General features: G+C 41.4%; 1 protein-coding gene across 1 annotated transcript; it reads left to right on the top strand.

The window, feature by feature from the left end:
* Positions 1-12,173: 12,173 nt before the first annotated feature.
* On the top strand, positions 12,174-18,470 carry LOC124287594. The gene is made up of 5 exons (XM_046724078.1): positions 12,174-12,219; positions 13,618-13,672; positions 14,135-14,252; positions 14,558-14,731; positions 17,936-18,470. The coding sequence occupies exons 1-5, from the start codon at positions 12,174-12,176 to the stop codon at positions 18,056-18,058; spliced, it is 516 nt and encodes a 171-aa protein (XP_046580034.1). The 3' UTR covers positions 18,059-18,470.
* Positions 18,471-19,520: the final 1,050 nt, after the last annotated feature.

Genomic DNA, 19,520 nt, shown 5'->3' on the forward strand with positions numbered 1-19,520 from the left:
TCACCTGACACGGAACAAGTCCAAACACCATATTACGGCAGGGATCATTCGTGTCACTGATGCCTTAAAGAGATAACGGAAGACCTACCTATGTTAAAGCCTTCCTGTGTTGTTTGTGTGGTACCCTCGGTCGTGGGTGGAGTTCGTGTACCCGCTGCAACGAAAACACACGAAATGTTCTGAGTGACAATATGGCAAGGGTTATCCTGACTTTCAGACTGATGCAGTTCCACATCCTGAATCCAAGGCTGGAACTGAACATGCTTCTAGGTTTGTGAGCACAATCCTCATGGGTTTACCTCAGTGATACATCTACATCCGCTCCCCTCCAACATCAAAGCATTGAAATACTCCCCATGGCGGCGCTAAACCCAGCTGACACTCACTACATGCAAGTTATTCGCAATATGTATTTGGAGATATAAAGCGTCTTTGTGAACGGAATGAGTGAGTGAGTGAGTATGGTTTTGCACCACTTTTAGCAATATTCCACTAATATCACGGCGGGGGACACCAGAACAGGGCTTCACAGATTGTACCCATGTGGGGAATGAGCGAACGCTTTAACCATTATGCTACCTCACAGAACGGATCTGCATTAAAAGAGAATCAATATGTGTAAATATATGCCGAATTATAATATGATCCTTCTTTTAGAAAATGTCAAGTGTTCGGCAAAGAATCTGAAATGGTTGTGAAAGTTGTTATTGACATATGTGTAAACACTTTGATCAAATCTTCTTCCGTGACAAAAGCATGGTTAGGGTGGATGAAAGGAGGCCGACCTTTGGTGTTTTCAGGATATTCATTGCTTATTGCGCTAAGAAACGAATTGTGTTTGGTCCATGTTTAACAACCCGTCTGATAACCTCTGTAACAGCCCGTCTGATAACCTCTGTAACAGCCCATCTGATAACTTCTGTAACAACCCGTCTGATAACCTCTGTAACAACCCGTCTGATAACCTCTGTAACAGCCCGTCTGATAACCTCTGTAACAGCCCGTCTGATAACCTCTGTAACAGCCCGTCTGATAACCTCTGTAGCAGCCCGTCTGATAACCTCGGTAACAACCCGTCTGATAACCTCTGTAACAACCCGTCTGATAACCTCTGTAACAACCCATCAGATAACCTCTGTAACAACCCGTCTGATAACCTCTGTAACAGCCCGTCTGATAACCTTGGTAACAACCCGTCTGATAACCTCTGTAACAACCCGTCTGATAACCTCTGTAACAGCCCGTCTGATAACCTCTGTACCAACCCATCTGATAACCTCTGTAACAACCCGTCTGATAACCTCTGTAACAACCCGTCTGATAACCTCTGTAACAACCCGTCTGATAACCTCTGTAACAACCCGTCTGATAACCTCTGTAACAACCCGTCTGATAACCTCTGTAACAACCCGTCTGATAACCTCTGTAACAACCCGTCTGATGTAACAACCTGTGTAACAACCTCTCTGATAACCTCTGTAACAATTTCTGTAATAACCCATCTGATAACAACCCGTCTGATAACCTCTGTAACAACCCGTCTGATAACCTGGTAACAACCCGTCTGATAACCTCTGTAACAACCCGTCTGATAACCTCTGTAACAACCTGTCTGATAACCGTCTGATAACCTCTGTAACAGCCCGTTTGATAACCTCTGTAACAGCCCGTCTGATAACCTCTGTAACAACCCGTCTGATAATCTCTGTAATAACCCGTCTGATAATCTATATTCAAAGTGTCTGTATATATCGTCTGATAATCTCTGTAACAGCCCGTCTGATAACCTTTGTAACAGCCCGTCTGATAACCTCTGTAACAGCCCGTCTGATAACCTCTGTAACAGCCCGTCTGATAATCTCTGTAACAGCCCGTCTGATAATCTATATAATCTCTCATATCGTCTGATAATCTCTGTAACACCCCGTCTGATAATCTCTGTAACACCCCGTCTGATAACCTCTGTAACGGCCCGTTTGATAACCCTTATCCGAATGATAGTTATGAAGGTTGACATATAATGCGGCTAGTTGTTTTCACACCGTGGGCACCATGCCATCTGCACCTAATAGGGCGTCCAACTGAAGAAATATGTGTGTATTGTTCCATTGCTGAAATCGAAATTCCGATGTGGTAAAGAAAAAAGCCGAGTCATTCAGAAAGCTCGAACATGAGTGACTGAAGGATACAGACATCATTCACATGGACTGAGGGTTAAACTCCTTATAAGGGTTGTTATGTCGTCAAAGTAGTCCGATCCTAATGAGATTGGGTACTGATACTGATGGCGGTTACAATGTACGCGGTACTCACTGTATCCTGGAGGGAATGTGACCGTGGTAGATGGTGTGGTGGGCGTGGTCGTAGGTGGGCTGGTCGGTATCGGCGTGGTGGCATCGGGCATGTTTTCAATGGTGAGCGTGGCACTAGGCGTGATGTCACCTGTGCCGTGTCCGAGGAAGGTCACGCAGAGCTTGTCGCCAGCGTGTTCGTCCCCATTGAAGGGCTTGTTGACCAGCACGTACTCCTGGCCATCAGGGGTCTGGGACTCAATATCCGCCAGATAGATCTGCGGGCAAACCATCCAAGGTCATGAATACAATGAATTAATACCCTTTGGCGAGACAACGTATTGTCACAGGAGACAAGTTGGATTTTGAATGGTCTGTACGTTGACAGAGATATTTTGAGAATGGGCTCACTATGGTTTTGTACGGTGGCAATATTTCTTTCTATAACAGCCGAAAAATCCAGATACTTTAAAATTTGAAATAAATACTGTGAGCCTTGATATGTTTTGTTGTTGTTGACATTTGATTGTTTTCCAAACGTAAGATCCTTACCCCAGTAGCCTGTTCAACACGGCGTTAAACCTCACTCACTCACTCTCACTGAAAGACCTTACCTCCAAGGATTTGAGTGGCTGGTCGAACTTTAGGTGTGCTTTCCAGGAAGTGACGTCAACAGTAAAAGGCATGCAAAATCTCCCTGGAAACCTCCGCTCCAATGGTTACCCATAGTAACAGGAACGGTTGAGGACATGGAGGACCCAATAATGGCCCCCAATAAGAATATGGCCAGCATTCTGGACCGTTCAGTCTGAAAGAAAGGAAGTTTGATTGAATATTAATTTGCGCATCAAATAAAATATTGATCCATCAATATCACACAAAGAATGGGATTCGCGCGTTGTACCCTTGTGAAAGTGAGACAACAGGTCTTCAAGGGCATAGCAATACATTATTTCACTGTACATTATGACCCAATATCATACACTTATTATGCGGTTTTGGCGTAGCTTGACATTAGTGTCAAGAAACGAAAGTGATTAGATGTCTACAAACATAGGCACAGAGATGAGGGATGGGAGTGTTTTCGTTTGATAAATAGGATTCGGATGTGTTTTTTCCTTTCATATGTTATTTACGATACTTAGGTACCCTCATTAATATACTCAGCTTAAAAGTGTCAGTGTATGACGTAGCAAACACTACATAGTGAAACTAGCCATTTGTTATCCACAATCGAACCATGTTGTGTCGAACTTCGAGACAACCTCAAAAGTGAGTTTCCTAAATCTTGCTATGAGTGATGTAATCGTGATTGTGCTTGTAATTTATGCTCAATTGGATATATCTTTATTTCAAACCGTTCGTGACATCAAGGAATAGTTTGTGTAATTTTTGATACTGGGGACTCCTAAATGAGTTCTACACATTCAGTAAACCAGATTCGAATATCCAAGGGACAAGGTTAGGTATTCTCGAAATGTTCGTAGTCCTACGAACTTCGTAAGCCCATTCTTAACACATTGGCTACGAACAAAGTTAAGAATTCTCAGGACTACGAATGTTTTTTTTAGAATATGGGCCCAGATGATTTCGAGACAACCGGGAATTAGACAAATCATCGTTCGACACAGCGAGGTTCTACAATATCGTCTTATGATCTACAGGAACGTTTACAGTAACACCGTGATGGGCAGTGATGTGCTATATTTAGACTTGTACTTTTTTAGAGAGAGTGCTGGAATGTACTAGAACCCTCCTCTGATACACAGAATATTTTCGATGGGCCTTCTTGGAATTTCCAGTGTACTATATCTCCATATCATTATGATAAATATATCCCGTCGTATCGGAGGTGACGCCACCATCTCCATCTGGTCTACTTCCGGTTTCTTAAATACAGTTGACTGGATGGCTATGTTTAGCGGCAACTGTCTCAGACGGAGCTAAGCCGTGGCGGATAACCCTAAAGTTAGTATCATATCTGGAGATAACATACCCTGGCCCAGCCGTGTCAGATAACCCTATAGTTGGTGTCACATCAGGAGATAACATACCCTGGCTCAGCCGTGGCGGATAACCCTACAGTAAGTATCATATCTGGAGATAATATACCCTGGCTCAGCCGTGGCGGATAACCCTATAGTTAGTATCATATCTGGAGATAACATACCCTGGCTCAGCCGTGGCGGATAACCCTACAGTAAGTATCATATCTGGAGATAACATACCCTGGCTCAGCCGTGGCGGATAACCCTGTAGTTGGTGTCACATCAGGAGATAACATACCCTGGCTCAGCCGTGGCGGATAACCCTATAGTTAGTATCATATCTGGAGATAACATACCCTGGCTCAGCCGTGGCGGATAACCCTGTAGTTGGTGTCACATCAGGAGATAACATACCCTGGCTCAGCCGTGGCGGATAACCCTACAGTAAGTATCATATCTGGAGATAATATACCCTGGCTCAGCCGTGGCGGATAACCCTATAGTTAGTATCATATCTGGAGATAACATACCCTGGCTCAGCCGTGGCGGATAACCCTACAGTAAGTATCATATCTGGAGATAATATACCCTGGCTCAGCCGTGGCGGATAACCCTATAGTTAGTATCATATCTGGAGATAACATACCCTGGCTCAGCCGTGACGGATAACCCTGTAGTTGGTGTCACATCAGGAGATAACATACCCTGGCTCAGCCGTGGCGGATAACCCTAAAGTTAGTATCATATCTGGAGATAACATACCCTGGCCCAGCCGTGGCGGATAACCCTAAAGTTAGTATCATATATGGAGATAACACACCCTGGCTCAGCCGTGGCGGATATCCCTGTAGTTGGTATCACATCAGGAGATAACATACCCTGGCTCAACGAGGATGGGTTTCTGAGCTTGAGCCAATATCCAGAAAGTCAATGCCCATAACATTGTGTAAGTACCATACCTCAGGTAATGGGTAGACCTGAGTTGAATCAAGTTAGTATAGTCTTTCATATGGCAAAACTAGTGATTTTGTTGACTCCTCTCTCCGACAGTTTTAACGATCACCTGAACGTCTGATAACATTCTACATGTTATTATCGATCCTCTTTGTTTTCACTATAGAAAACCTGTGAAGCAAGTAAAACAAATGTCAAAGGATAATCGACTCTACAAGAAACGAATCCGATTTATCCCTTATATGTGTACATGTTATTGTTATCTCTATAGTTTCCGTGACACTTTGGCAGTAAAGGTTCTGTCCCAGTTAGAAAATTGATGATAATGCTTTTATCAGGCATTTCTCAACACGAAAATCAACATGGTGAAAAACAATGTGGTCCGATTAAAAACATCTGATACTCCCCCCCCCCCCCAAAACAGAGAGCGCAATTAATCATTTTGTGTTTTTATTTCAAGGCATAAAAGTTTTTGTTGCTGTTGATTAATAAGAATTCCGTTCGATGTACGTGAAGTGGTGCTGTTTTAGTGACAAGAAACACGGAGCATCATGAAGAACTATCGATTTGACAAAACAAACGGTAATACTATTAAGTTGTATTGATATTTCGAACGTTTCGTCGTATTGATACAGACGGCAAGGAGTGTGTCCATCCATAACCGTTTCAGCATAACCCAACAACTTCCAACTGACCTTAGTTCAAATGTGTTAATATTTTCTTATTAAAGAAATTTGGCACAAGTTATCACAACTTAGATCGCGGCTCTCCCATAGATTTCTGTGTATGTTTGTCTACAGTGTATACATGTTACATACATTCTAGATAAGAAAGACAATTACATTAACGCTGCTTAAAACATCTTTAAAATTTGTATAACTTTTATAACTGTCAATAATGACATCACAAGAATCAAGATCAACATCTGTGAGGGCATCAGTTATATTCCAGCTGATCTTCAGTTGACTGAAACATTGATATGGATCTCCACATAGACAGCCACATCGTTTTAACCTCTTTTATGTAAATCTTAATTCAAAATCACCAGTCTTAATGCTGTATGTGTTCTGTCAGTTTCCCCCGACCATGTAGGAGGAAACTAAACATCTATCTTTTGTTAACCTCGGGGAACGTTTTCAAAAGTTTGTGTTAATGTATTATTACTTATAACTTCCAATTAACATTCTGGGGGTTGGATGGCTGGGATTATAACATTCTGGGGGTTGGATGGCTGGGATTATAACATTCTGGGGTTGGATGGCTGGGGTTATAACATTCTGGGGGTTTTCTGGGGGTTGGATGGCTGGGATTATAACATTCTGGGGGTTGGATGGCTGGGATTATAACATTCTGGGGGTTGGAGGGCTGGAATTATAACATTCTGGGGGTTGGAGGGCTGGGATTATAACATTCTGGGGGTTGGAGGGCTGGGATTATAACATTCTGGGGGTTGGAAGGCTGAGATTATAACATTCTGGGGGTCGGAGGGCTGGGATTATAACATTCTGGGGGATGGACGGCTGGGATTATAACATTCCGGGGGTTGGAGACATTTTCAAAATTAAAAATACGAGGAGCCAAAACATTAATTTAGGAAGAACATCATTTACAAATGTATTTTCTTTTATGAAAACAGTCTCTCGACACTCTTATGCGCCATAACCTTTTTTTAAGTACGTTAAAAATGGTTGTCCCCACAAAATGCCTTCAAGGACTGAGACTAGTTGAAATCTTAATGGGATCACAAGAAACAACTGTCTAAACACGACCTGGAATCACGGTAATCAACCCAGGTTCACCAGATATACTCGTCATGAAAAATAACACGACTGCACAATTAATACTAGTTTTCTTTGTTTCTTTGTCAATACTGCAGATATGTATCATGTACAATATAGTCATCCTCAACACTAACACCCCTTTCCCCTAAAACCCCCATGTATGATGACAATTACATATATACATGTATATACCCTATGAAAGCCCGATAGTGCCTTGTTTCGATACAACCGAATCAGAGGGTATGTGAATCATGTAGTAGGCGATAAATGTAATCTTGTGTTGACTTAGAGATTTAAGTAAAACGCTACACGGCATTTAGGGTACCATTTGTTAACCAGGTTAAAAAGTTCGACCTTACCTCTCTAGACCAGGAAAAATACTGCGCTCCAGAGAAGACTTTCAGGAGATAACACCATATGTCCTCGTTCTCACGGGAGCGCTATTTCAGTTTTATCTCAACCTTGATATATACATTTAGCCTTGTACATACGGGCAGGTGAACAGAGCATGATGGATATTAATGCTATCTCAACCAAGTATGTATTTGGGTTATAAACACTCATTTTAATATTTGCAGACTTTCCTAAGTTGGTCATTGCACTTCAAATTATTTTCCACTATGACCCTGCTCCGCACAGCTAATCTTGTACTCTGATCATCTGAATTCCTACACGTACATTAACACTGGTTGTGTACCAAACTGTAGCAACTGAGTCGACTGAATCGAGCCTGGACATTATCTGGAGGTCATATATTTACCTTTTTTATAGTCAACGTTCCTTTTGTCGAACCAACAGTTCCAGCCTTTGCTGTCAACAACTGTTGAAGTGTTCCGAGACATACTGATATTGCTTGAAAAGTGTTTGTCAGAATTACAACGCACAAAGCTCAGTGAAGCTTTCAAAGCGTTGTAGGAAACATATGTTGGGCTGAATTACCCATTTGTTGCGAATAATTGTTTCAAGATACACCCTCCCCTGGAAATAATTAACCCAATGCGCCAAGTGTCGTAAGAAACGATCGTGTAAGCGGGGGATCAGGGCCCATCTGCACAAAGCTGTCTGACCACTACGACCGCTTTAAAGCTATCTTTGAGTAGTGCTTCTAAGGGCACTGGTTAATGCATGTTTGTACTGAGCGGATTTTCAGTGATCGCTTGATGGTTTGTTGTTTAACGACGCGCTCAGACTTCTCCTGCTATATTCCGGGCGTCTGTTAATAGTCTGGACCAGACAATCCAGTGATTGACATCATGAGCATTGATCTACACGTTTGGGATACGATTACATGTGTGAATAAAGCCAGCCACCTTTAGCTGGCAAGTCGCCTCTTATGACAAGCATGGGATGCTGAAAGTCAATTCTAACCCGGATCTTCACGGGTGTAGACAAGCATGGGTTGCTGAAGATCTATTCTAGCCCGTTCCTCATGGGTGTAGACAAGCATGGGTTGCTGAAGATCAATTCTAGCCTTCTAGATCTTCACGAGTCTTGTTCATGCTATCAACCACCGGTTCACTTAGTCAAGGTTGACCTATCATACAACCGGGATATGGATTACTGTGACCTCACCAGGCACTCACGGTTTGGCTGTCAAGCATTGCAAAAACATCTTATGAAACATGGTTGGTACATTAAGTTAAGGTTCTTGAAGTGTTTTTGTTCTGTTCTTTGGTTGTTGTGAATAAGAATCAATAACATGCACGCAATTAAAGCCTCAGCATGTGTTCTTAATGTCGAAAGTGCAGAATATCAGCTGGTTGCACATGCAGCCTTCTTAACAATATCTTACTGCCGACGTCTGTTTACTGTCTGTTAAACCAATCAATCTTTTCTTTTTGGTAGTGGAGAACACAGGCACATTCTACACGAGCATCTGACTATGAGAGAGGTATCGACACAAGATAAACACATTACACATGGTTCTATCATACTACATGAGGTAGTAATGGCGGTCTATGTGGCACTGCATTCTGTACAAACATCGCTAGATCTTAATAATGTGTCCGGAGTAACTGCTGACATCTACGTGTTAATACTGTGTGAAGTAATATCTGAATAGGTTTTGTTTAGGAAGGCACAAATATTTGGTATTACAAGACATAATCTATCAGCCCCAAGTTCTTTAAAATATCTACCGTTTTCAATCCGAAGTCGAACGTAATTGTTCAAACGCAGCCCTGAAATTTGAAATAGTGAGTTCTTTGATATACAAATATAAGTCAAAGGATAATGTGAAATGAATGTTGGGAGTAAATATCAAGTTGCTTATAAATGTTGTTAACTTTACATTGCTCTTCCGATAGTTACCTTTATTCCCCTTCAAAACTTTCATTTTGCAAACATTTGATCGCACGTGTAAGTAGAAGTTGTAACGTGTTAATGTATCGTATTCTTTGGCTGTGGTTGCTGCAATGACTCAAGACGTATTTTCCTATCATTAAAAAGAAGTGATAAATTACTTTCTGCATCTACACAGCGCCGGGCTGATACAGCCGTTAAAGAAACAACACTAACGCATCGAGTGCATTTTGTCCCAGACAATCACCGACACACGTGTGGTTACAATGTGCTACAAGTAGGTACAAATTTACCGTAATTCACATCATCGATTTTATTCCTTGTTTACATAACCCTCAACTAACAGGACGAGGCACATAGGACTGACAGAAGTGTTGTCAACGGCAACAAGCCTGAACACTGTGAAAACAAAAATGCTATAGTTGGAGTGTATTATTGAGACATAAAGTCAAACCATTAAACGCTAAAGATTCAGGTCGTGTATACTCACGGCATCTTGTAGGGAGACGGATTGTTTCATTCAGACAGTGTGTTCACCGATACCAACGGTAGCTGTGTTTGGAACAAAACAAGGAGATATAAGTTTGATTTCAATATGGAAACAGACTTTCTGACTTTAATGTTTTGTCTTGCGAGTCTGATGTGTAAGTCAAGCAATGGCTCTTGCTTAGAGATCCTGAACATGGTCCCATCGTCTCTTTATAGCGGCAAGAAAGTGTCAGGAAGTGTGAAAATATCAAAGACTGTAGACAACCTGGCAGACTGCAGTTCTCACTGTGTGCTCACAGGCTACAAGATTTCTTTCATCTTTGATCCCAACACCATGATGTGTACCTGCCACACGTTGCCGTTGTCGGCGTTGACGTTAATACCAGCAGCAGGAGCGGTGGCCTTTGGACATGACACACTTCCGACGGGTAAGGTACTTTAACAGAACACAACTTTAACGGGACTCTGCGTCCGAATGTGTGTCTGCTTCTGGAGCATGTTGTGGGTAAATAGATAAGATCATCATAACTCTCAATGGTAGTTGCCACAGACAGTCCATACGTTCAGTAAGAATGGTATCAATGTGAGTCGTCGTAATCCACAATAGCATTATATATTTCATATATTTTATCAACACTTTCCTTAGTGGTGAGAGCTGAAGGTTTTCCTGGACATCTTCTGGGCTGTCCGTTTCCATCTTGAACCCATGCCCAGATCCAAACACCGGAAAATTTAACAGTATCATCATATATCGTTGTCACTGTCCGTGTAGCAGGGCGTGGTGCTAGACGTGACATAACGGAGTTAACCTCTTTGGTCATGTTGACAAGGCGTCCGACTTCGGTTTAGGTCCTTGGTTCGAATCCCAGCATGGGACTTTATGGCAGGCACATCCACGTGGCTTGCTGTTGGGTGAACCCTTTTCAGCTAGATATACTCTCAAGACAGGTAGCTGAGCGTCTCCATTTTATCACCAAAGGGACCAGTTTATTTTAATGCCTGTAGAAACATGTTGCTTGAATGTCTATTTTAGCTTATAAACATGTGTAAATTGTACTTAATACTTGCAATGTGTTACGGGAGTGTTATACATTCGCCTCCTTTGTCTTCCACAACCAGAAATGTTAAATCGGTGGAATATGTCAATTGGGTTCATTTCAGGATACTTCTTCTTTGAAATAGTGTCATTTTCAGTGAGGTGTAGTCACTGACTTTAGAACTCTGAAAATTTCAGGGCTATTCCTTTGATCCTTTGAGTTGTTGCTGCATGCTTTATCCTTTTGGACCTCCTCAGCACAGATCACAAGCACATCTTACTCAGATCATGGTTGACCTTGTATGTAATGTCTAGAGATGCCATACCTCACAGAAGAAAGCAAATTCTATAACTATTAAAATAGGTAGGGGACACTTGGTGATATTTGGGGAACCACGTTTTATGACTGTATGTGAATTTTGAAATAATAATTTTATTCTCAACCTGTTATTAATTTCGTGCATGCGCACCAATTTCGTGCAAACGTGTTTCATGATGTGCACATGAACATGGTCGGGATACAATCCGAACGTTACAGTGAAACTTGTCAGCATATTGCTGACGGAACTTGTTTTAAACAAACTCAAACGTTCATGAATATACTACGTCTGTCACGTCAGGAACGGCTGCGTGACATTGGCATGATGGTGGAATTTGGACCAAGACAGAGCATTGTGACAAACTCTTAACAAATTAAGAGACTACAATCACAGACGTAAAAGATAATTAACGTTAAATACGAACGCCGATCTGGTCGACAAAGCGCGACAACTGGCGCACAAGACCGTGTCATCAGAACGACTGTGCATCCGTGGTCAAAGTGCTTCTCAGACTGGAGTGGACACACGACTTGTACACATCTACACCCATGGAACCTGTACGCCAAATGTCCACGTATTTTCCCCCGAGTGTGGGGCCGTCACATTACTGCAATACGTTGGACCAATAGTTACGTTTTCGGATGAAGATTTACATTGGACTTCTTTGGCAGGTGTGTCACCCATCGAACATGTCTGAGTTATCCTTGGACGGCGCGTGGGAACTTGGCGCTGCCCTGCAGGGAGAACCAAGCTGACACTGGACATTTGATTCGGAACATGCCTCGTCGAATGTTTGGTTGTCTTGAGAATAGAGGTGGACTCACGCGATATCAATCAGTTTCAAACCGTGAATGACGTGATGAACAGTAGGTCATCTAACGTTCAACGACTAACGCAAATCTCAGAAGCCAATACACTGAAAATATACGATATCAATAGTTGTGACACAATTTTATTTCATATCCCCTACCTAGTGTATACTTCTTGACGAGGCACCTTCCAATGATATTAGCATGCCTGTTGGGCTCCACAAATGCAACATTCCTCACCTGGGGCCAGGTAAGGGGCGGATCATATCAGTAAAGTTTCCTGGGTGAGGAGTTGTTGAGTTGAGGGCCAGGCCCTTCTGTATATAGGAATACGGGCTAGGGACCAATTCACGTATGTCCATGTATAGGAAAACCATCTGTTAGAATACAAATGAAGAAGAAAGAAAATCTGGGGTCCCTGAACTCTCGAACAATCATGTCAGACAACATACCTCACAACCGAATGTTCTCCATTTTGCACATATTCATTGCGAGCTATTCGTCCTGTGAAGCACCTCAAATTCATGCGGTACAGAAGCAAGTGTTAACGAAGCGAAGTGACCACATTTTCAAGGGAAGTTTCTCTAAACGCCGAACCAAGTTTATGTAAAGAATAATAGAAACCTTGTAGAGTGGGTGAAGTCGGTGGCCTCAAAAGAGAACTTCAATGTTTCCTCTTTGATGCTCAGGTCAACTCACTTCTCACTCGAAACCGTCACAAGTGTGATTTTGTATGTAACTATGAACATGAACTCATTTTGCGTGGTGATGCTGCCCAATAGCTTGTCACAGTGCCGGACATGCGCCGCCCATCCCTCTATTACCGTCTTCACCATGCTTGAAGGTATGACCACGAATAAGTAGACTGTCACAGAAAATGACAAATTGAATTAAGAATTCCTTGCAATAGGCCTTTATACAGCCTAAGATGTATCCAAGCCTTGTTTTCATATATATCCTTTGAAATAATGTATATTGTTAATTTCTCAGTCCCTTTTGACACAAAAGTCTTTGTCACGATTCAGTAAAAACATGGCAAATTTGCAGAGCTCCCTTACGAAATGTCACATTTGCCTCCCGTGTACCAAGTTGTCCGAGTTCCAATTGCCCTGGGTGCCTGACATATCTGGGGTGTTATGACTGCAAGGCACCGAGCTTATGGTGAGCCTGATTGTGCCAGGGTCTATGGCTATTTTCTAATATATAAATTGTATAACAATAATTGTTTTGATGATGATAATGATAATGAACCGCCCTCCACAAGGAATGATCATAGCCCACATAGTCTTGGTCGAGTAATCGCATGTGTGCTTTACATTCTTGGCTTTGGGGTAGTGCACAGTACATTCGAATTGACCTGGAGTTTCACTTTGACCTTAAATAGTAAAACATCGTCATTTTGATAAGTATATATAAAATGGTAATCATTAACGGTATAAAAACCTGTGCGAGTCTCGGTTGCAGGAATGTGAGCATAAATCCTCGCGTGTGCCGCCAGTTGTCAAGTCCCTGCTAGCGACACACGTGAGGATTTTCCGACAGAAATTAGAGATTTAAGAGGGTACCATGTAGGTAGGTATTTCACAGCCACAGACAAAGGAGCCCTGATTTAAACTGGTGTGAATGTAGTTCTGTGTTTCCTTTACAGATGTCGTGGACACGTGGATCACCTCCATCATAGATTCATCTTCTGCCTATTGGGTGTGAGTGTTTTCTGACTCATGTATATTGTCAAACCAGTCAGCGCAGCGACACAGTTCTTTGACGTTTATCAGTTTTGTGAAATGCACATGAACAGTATTCAGGCTCACAGTGAAAACCACTATGATAGGATGTTAGTAATGGCGGGTTCCACCAACATCGGACAAATGGCATCAATAACTTGCCTTAACGACATAACAGAGAACACTCAAGTAACACTATTTCTTTATTATTCAGAATATTTTTTCAGATCAGTTACATAAATTTACAAATAAGTTTTCTTCTTCGATAACCAGCCAGAAATTGTATTATTGTATTGATGATATTATCACATGACAGTGAAAGTTCAAGTTACGCCAACATGAATCGCCACTTTGTGCTCAGCATAACATGTATTTGTGAAGTGATCATATGAGTTTGTAAACGTTTCGAGTCTTTAAATATGGATTGTTTTCATTGTTTAGACTTTTTAAGGACTACAGTGCAAATAATATGCTGGGAGCCGCGGATTTCTACCCCAGCTATGGCAACACTCAGAAGGCCTGGTGTCCTGGACATCTCAACGATGAACAATATGTGGAGGTGAGCCAGTCAGGCTACTATCATAGTTATCATTATCGTATAGGGTATAAACGTCATTATCATTATCGTATAGGGTATAAATGTCATTATCATTATCGTATAGGGTATAAATGTCATTATTATCATTAGCACTGCTACTGCTGTCACGACATCATCATCGTTATTCATATAATTATCATTGTTATTGATTCTTTAAAGTTATCATCATTATTAGGATAACATGAAAGAAAAGGTCTTGTTTCTGTTCAGCTAAGCAAGCTATGTACAATGTACATATGATGAGATATATGGTTTGCGGTTCACAGCTCGGAATCCCAGAACCGATCTACATCACGGAGATCCACATCTATGAGGTGTTCTGGGTTGGTGGGGTGGAGTCTCTTTCGATCCGAGATCCGAACTCTGACTGGATGGAGGTGTGGAGAACGCCTGCTTTTGAGAAATTAGAAACAAGTCGGATTTTAATCCCCAATTTCATGGTGAGTATATGATAGCCAGGTGTTTGGTAAACATAGTATTGGTGGAATCTGTGACCTAGGTTCAGTTGTGATAATCCTTGCACAATGTTGAAAGCGGTGTAAAACCCTCACCAACTCACTCATACAACATTGGCCACCCAGTGTATGCCTTATCGGTTTCTTTTATAGAATTAGATTAAGACTGACAAAAACCTGTTCACAAGAGTATTTCACACTTCATCCAATGCTGGCCATATGAGAAAACATTAAGTAGTTGCAGGATTGATTCTAGCGTATAGAATAACTGGAATATTGAGTGCGGCGTAAAACTAAACTCACCCACTCACTATCTCATCGAAGTTTCAAGTGAAATAAACCTTTAACCAGTCAAATTTCAATATAAGATGCGAATAAAAAAATTCAAATAGGTCAAAGTTAAGCAAATTTATGATTCAAAATAATGAGTGAGTGAGGTTAGTTTTACGCCGCACTCAGCAATATTCCAGTTATTTGGCGGCGGTCTGTAAATAGTCGAGTCTGGACCAGACAATCCAGTGATCAACATCATGAACATCGATCTGCGCAATTGGGAGCCGATGACATGTGTCAACCAAGTCAGCGAGCATGACCACCCGATCCCGTTAGTCGCCTCTTGCAAGTATAGTCGCTTTTTGTGGCAAGCATGGGTTGCTGAAGACCCATTCTACCCCGGATCTTCATGGGTCGATTCAAAATAAAACCTCAAGGTAGGTCGTACTTGGAGAGTATAACCACCCTATGTAGTTTTCACGTTACTCCCAACTAGACTTCCAAATAAAGTCAAGCCACGAGAATTTCCGTTGGTAAATCGAGACTGGCCATATATTTTGGCGTTGATGTTGTATATTTCTTAGCTTGGGTCAAGCTTTCAAAACGTTTTATGGTAATAGACTTCTCAACAGCCAGAAACATGATACCGATGCAGTTTCCTATTTTAACTTGTACAACATGTCCGGACTTTCTTAAGTTGAAGAGCTGACTTGATTGTGCTTACTTTTGACGGGGGCTACAGGTGGGACAGGATGCGCACATCTTGATAATGGAAAAGGTTTTGTGCTCCTTGTTTCTAATAGCATTTAGGAATCATGAACGTCGCGTGACATGAAATATTCTAAATGTAAATGAGTCAGTGAGTTGGCTCAATGCCACTTTGAACATTATTTCCCGTGTATGACCACGTGAGTAGAACCGTACTGGGAAACACTGACCAAAGTCATTTGAAGTACAGAAACTGTCAAATTAAGGCGATAATCTTAATAGTTCTGAACATACTAAAGATTTCACACCCATATTGCAATCTTTCCCTTCCGCTCAACCGCTAACGGTCCAATCTTAGCACTTTGGTAACTCTCACACCTATAGACGTTGACCCGTGAAGATCCGGGGTAGAATAGGTGTTCAGCAACCCATGTGCTTGCCATAAAAGGCAACTATGCTTGTCGTAAGAGGCGACTAACGGGATCGGGTGGTCAGTTTCGCTGACTTGGTTGACACATGTCATCGGTTCCCAATTGCGCAGATCGATGCTCATGCTGTTGATCACTGGTCCAGACTCGATTATTTACAGCCCGCCGCCATATAGCTGGGATATTGCCGAGTGCGGCGTAAAACTAAACTCACTCACTCACTCACCTATAGACGTTAACTCATACAAGCTTCACTATAATGATTAACTAAAACGCTGACGAACGAGCGGTATATATCTGTATTATATCTATTGCCATGACCTGTAATACATGTATATTATGCATTGACACATCAGGTATATCCACAAGTGTTTAATATGTTATTGTAAAATACTTGACGACGAGCTTGTTGGATGAGATGATAGATAATTCCAGTTCGATTTTTAGACTTTCTGCAATCGGTGTGGAAGTATTGTTATTATAAGAGCGCTATGTTTGTTGTACCCAAAATGAACACAAACGGATGCGGGTAGAGAGGCTCAACGTTTATTTTCGTAGTGTGTATGTGTGGCAGCCTCAATATTTATGGTATAAGGATTCACGATAAATACTTGAGGACACTATGTGTCCTTCCTTCAGAAGTAAGAGGCCAAGTGAGTGTAAAATCTGAACATTGAAGTTAAGCTGTAGTCAGCTTGGGCTATTAGTTGAACAGAACTGACCGGACGCCCTGGAGCAAAGAGTGTTGTAAGTGTGACACTTAGGATATGCAAACTGAGAGTAAAGCTTACTGTGGGAGCTCTGAAATGAATGTTTTACTACATAAAATGTTAACGTATAAAACGTAACTAATATTCTTACATACCAATAAGTAATATACTAACTAGTATGCTATTCTTATTGTTAAACATAGATGTATAAGTAATTAAATGGCAAAACTGACTGACTGACTGAGTTTGGTTTTACGCCGCTTTTAGCAATATTCCAGCAATATCACGGCGGGGGACACCAGAAATGGGTTTCACTCATTGTACCCATGTGGGGATTCGAACCCGAGTCTTCGGCGTGACGAGCCAACGCTTTAACCACTTGACTACCCCACCGCCCCTTAAATGGCAAGAAGGTCATACAGCTTAATTGTAACTCATATATAACTACCTATTCTCTATTAAAACACTATGTACATATATACAAATATCTTACACATCATGGATGCGATGACAGAATAGCTCCTATTTTCTGACGTAGAAATGAACATATTTCATGGCACTAACCCTGTTACCTTTCTTCGTGAACATTCGTGTTCGATATCAGTCTGAGCAAGCCTTGATATACTAAACTACCCAAAAACAGTCTTTCCTGAATGGAAAAAACAACCAGGAACGGGTTTAAACTGAGCTCTGTCTTGAGCTGTCACAAGTCGTAGTTAAACAGGGAACCAGGGAACCAGCACGTTGCTTATAAATTTTGTTTGTTTGGGTAACGCTGCACTGGGCAATAAATATATAGATAAGATAAGACGATATTTTAGTTACGTGTCACGCGGTATACATACAAACAAATAATCACAATTTAAAATATACACTACCCGGCCAGCTTGCCTATGAGACACGAAGAGTCTTGAAGTGTTAGCACTTCGGTAATAATATAGAGGCACCAATCAGCTGATCTAAATGCAACTTATATATAGAACAGCAGTATGTATGAGTAAATACACAGTGTTATTTAAAGAAACCCCATGTATCTGTCTTTAATTGTGTTCAATGTTCTTTTAACCTAGCCTCCAGACTTCAAGTCTGACGCAATAAGGATTGACCTTGACCTTTCGGTCCAAAGTGTCTGGTCCGAGTTCGACGCCGTGCGAGTGGTTGGCACCAGGATACGCACGCGTCACGGCCTGTGACACCATTTCACAAATAGTGCTGTCGGATTGGAGACGTGGAGAGAGGGGCAGCGCAAGTTGATGTCATCGACGTGTCGTCACAAGGACTTTGCATATCCTGAATACATTGTAGCCTGACATAACAACTGTCAGCATGTACTGTGAAACTTTGAGAGATGAGAAACATGGTCCGTTCATAAAGGGAGATGGGGCAATGAAATAGTTTTAAATATGTACGTATGAAATGTGTTATATATATTATCTAACACTGCACATGACACGGAATGTATTTACTGTTCCATATTTATGTACGTGAGTATAATGCGACCTGCCGTCTGACTGTTGTGACGCTGTTGAATCCGCTGAGTTAGCATTTTTATGGAAATACAGTATTGATGTATGTACCTACACGGAGGACATGTCACAGCCTAGACACCTGTTCCATCAGATCGGACTTCCTCCGACTAAAGAAGATATTACTGAAACACTGTTGAAACAGCACAACTCAGTCACGTTCAAACGTTTGCTAAGTCATGAAGCCAACATAACTGACTTATTTTCAGCAATCGCCCCCTCACCAAACTATCCAATATACCCACAAATCCTCTCAGCCAGAATAATAGAATATACCTGTAATCAGGTTTCTAGATACCTTGCAACAAATTAACAATGCAGTAGTTTTGTTACCCTTAGTTTATATAGTAATACACCACCAGGGCAGGCTGTGTTGGTGAGGGCGTGTTTGCCCGGAGTTGCATCCTTTAGGCGGGCAAGAAGCCTCTATTATCCTCTATAGGGTCCGTAAGTCTCGCGAGGCGCTACTTCCGCTACTAGATTTCCGGTGACAAGCGAATACGCAAGAACCAGTTGTGGTGCCAAATTGCGCGACCGCCTAATATGACCTTACTAGACCGGACCAAGTGCACTACCATGCTTGGCTGTCACAGCTGGTGACAGTCGTAATAATGGGATCGTTTGGGGACGATAAGATCGAAAAATTAGTATTCCTTCAAGGATTATCGGTTCCTTGAACGGGTTCCTTGAGTCAATTCGAAAACGTACCTTTCTTTAGCTATAATATATTTTTGACAACCAGTGCAGTTCTATCGCTAAACGTGTTTCTTTTCAGTATCACGGACAGTGTTTGTCACAAAACATATTTCGGGAATCAATGACATGGTTAACGTAAAATGCATTTGAGTAATCTGTATTTATATTGAATTAATAAAACTATTAATTAATATACTGCTATTCATAAAACAGCCATGTGTTACAAATTTTTCAAGTTGATGTTCTATTCATATTTTGACACATTGACTCTGTCATTTCCCTTTTCAATTAAAGTATGTAATTCCAAAGTAGAATATTTTTGTTTGTTTAATTTGTTATTTATTTTCTAAATACATTTGTTATGCTGCAGCAATATTTTGTAACTATTCCGAATTAAAAACTATTTTTTACATTTTCAATATATTTATATTTG

Source organism: Haliotis rubra, unplaced genomic scaffold (genome assembly GCF_003918875.1).
Source record: "Haliotis rubra isolate DU_JTF1 unplaced genomic scaffold, ASM391887v1 Scf402, whole genome shotgun sequence".
NCBI lineage: Eukaryota > Metazoa > Mollusca > Gastropoda > Lepetellida > Haliotidae > Haliotis > Haliotis rubra.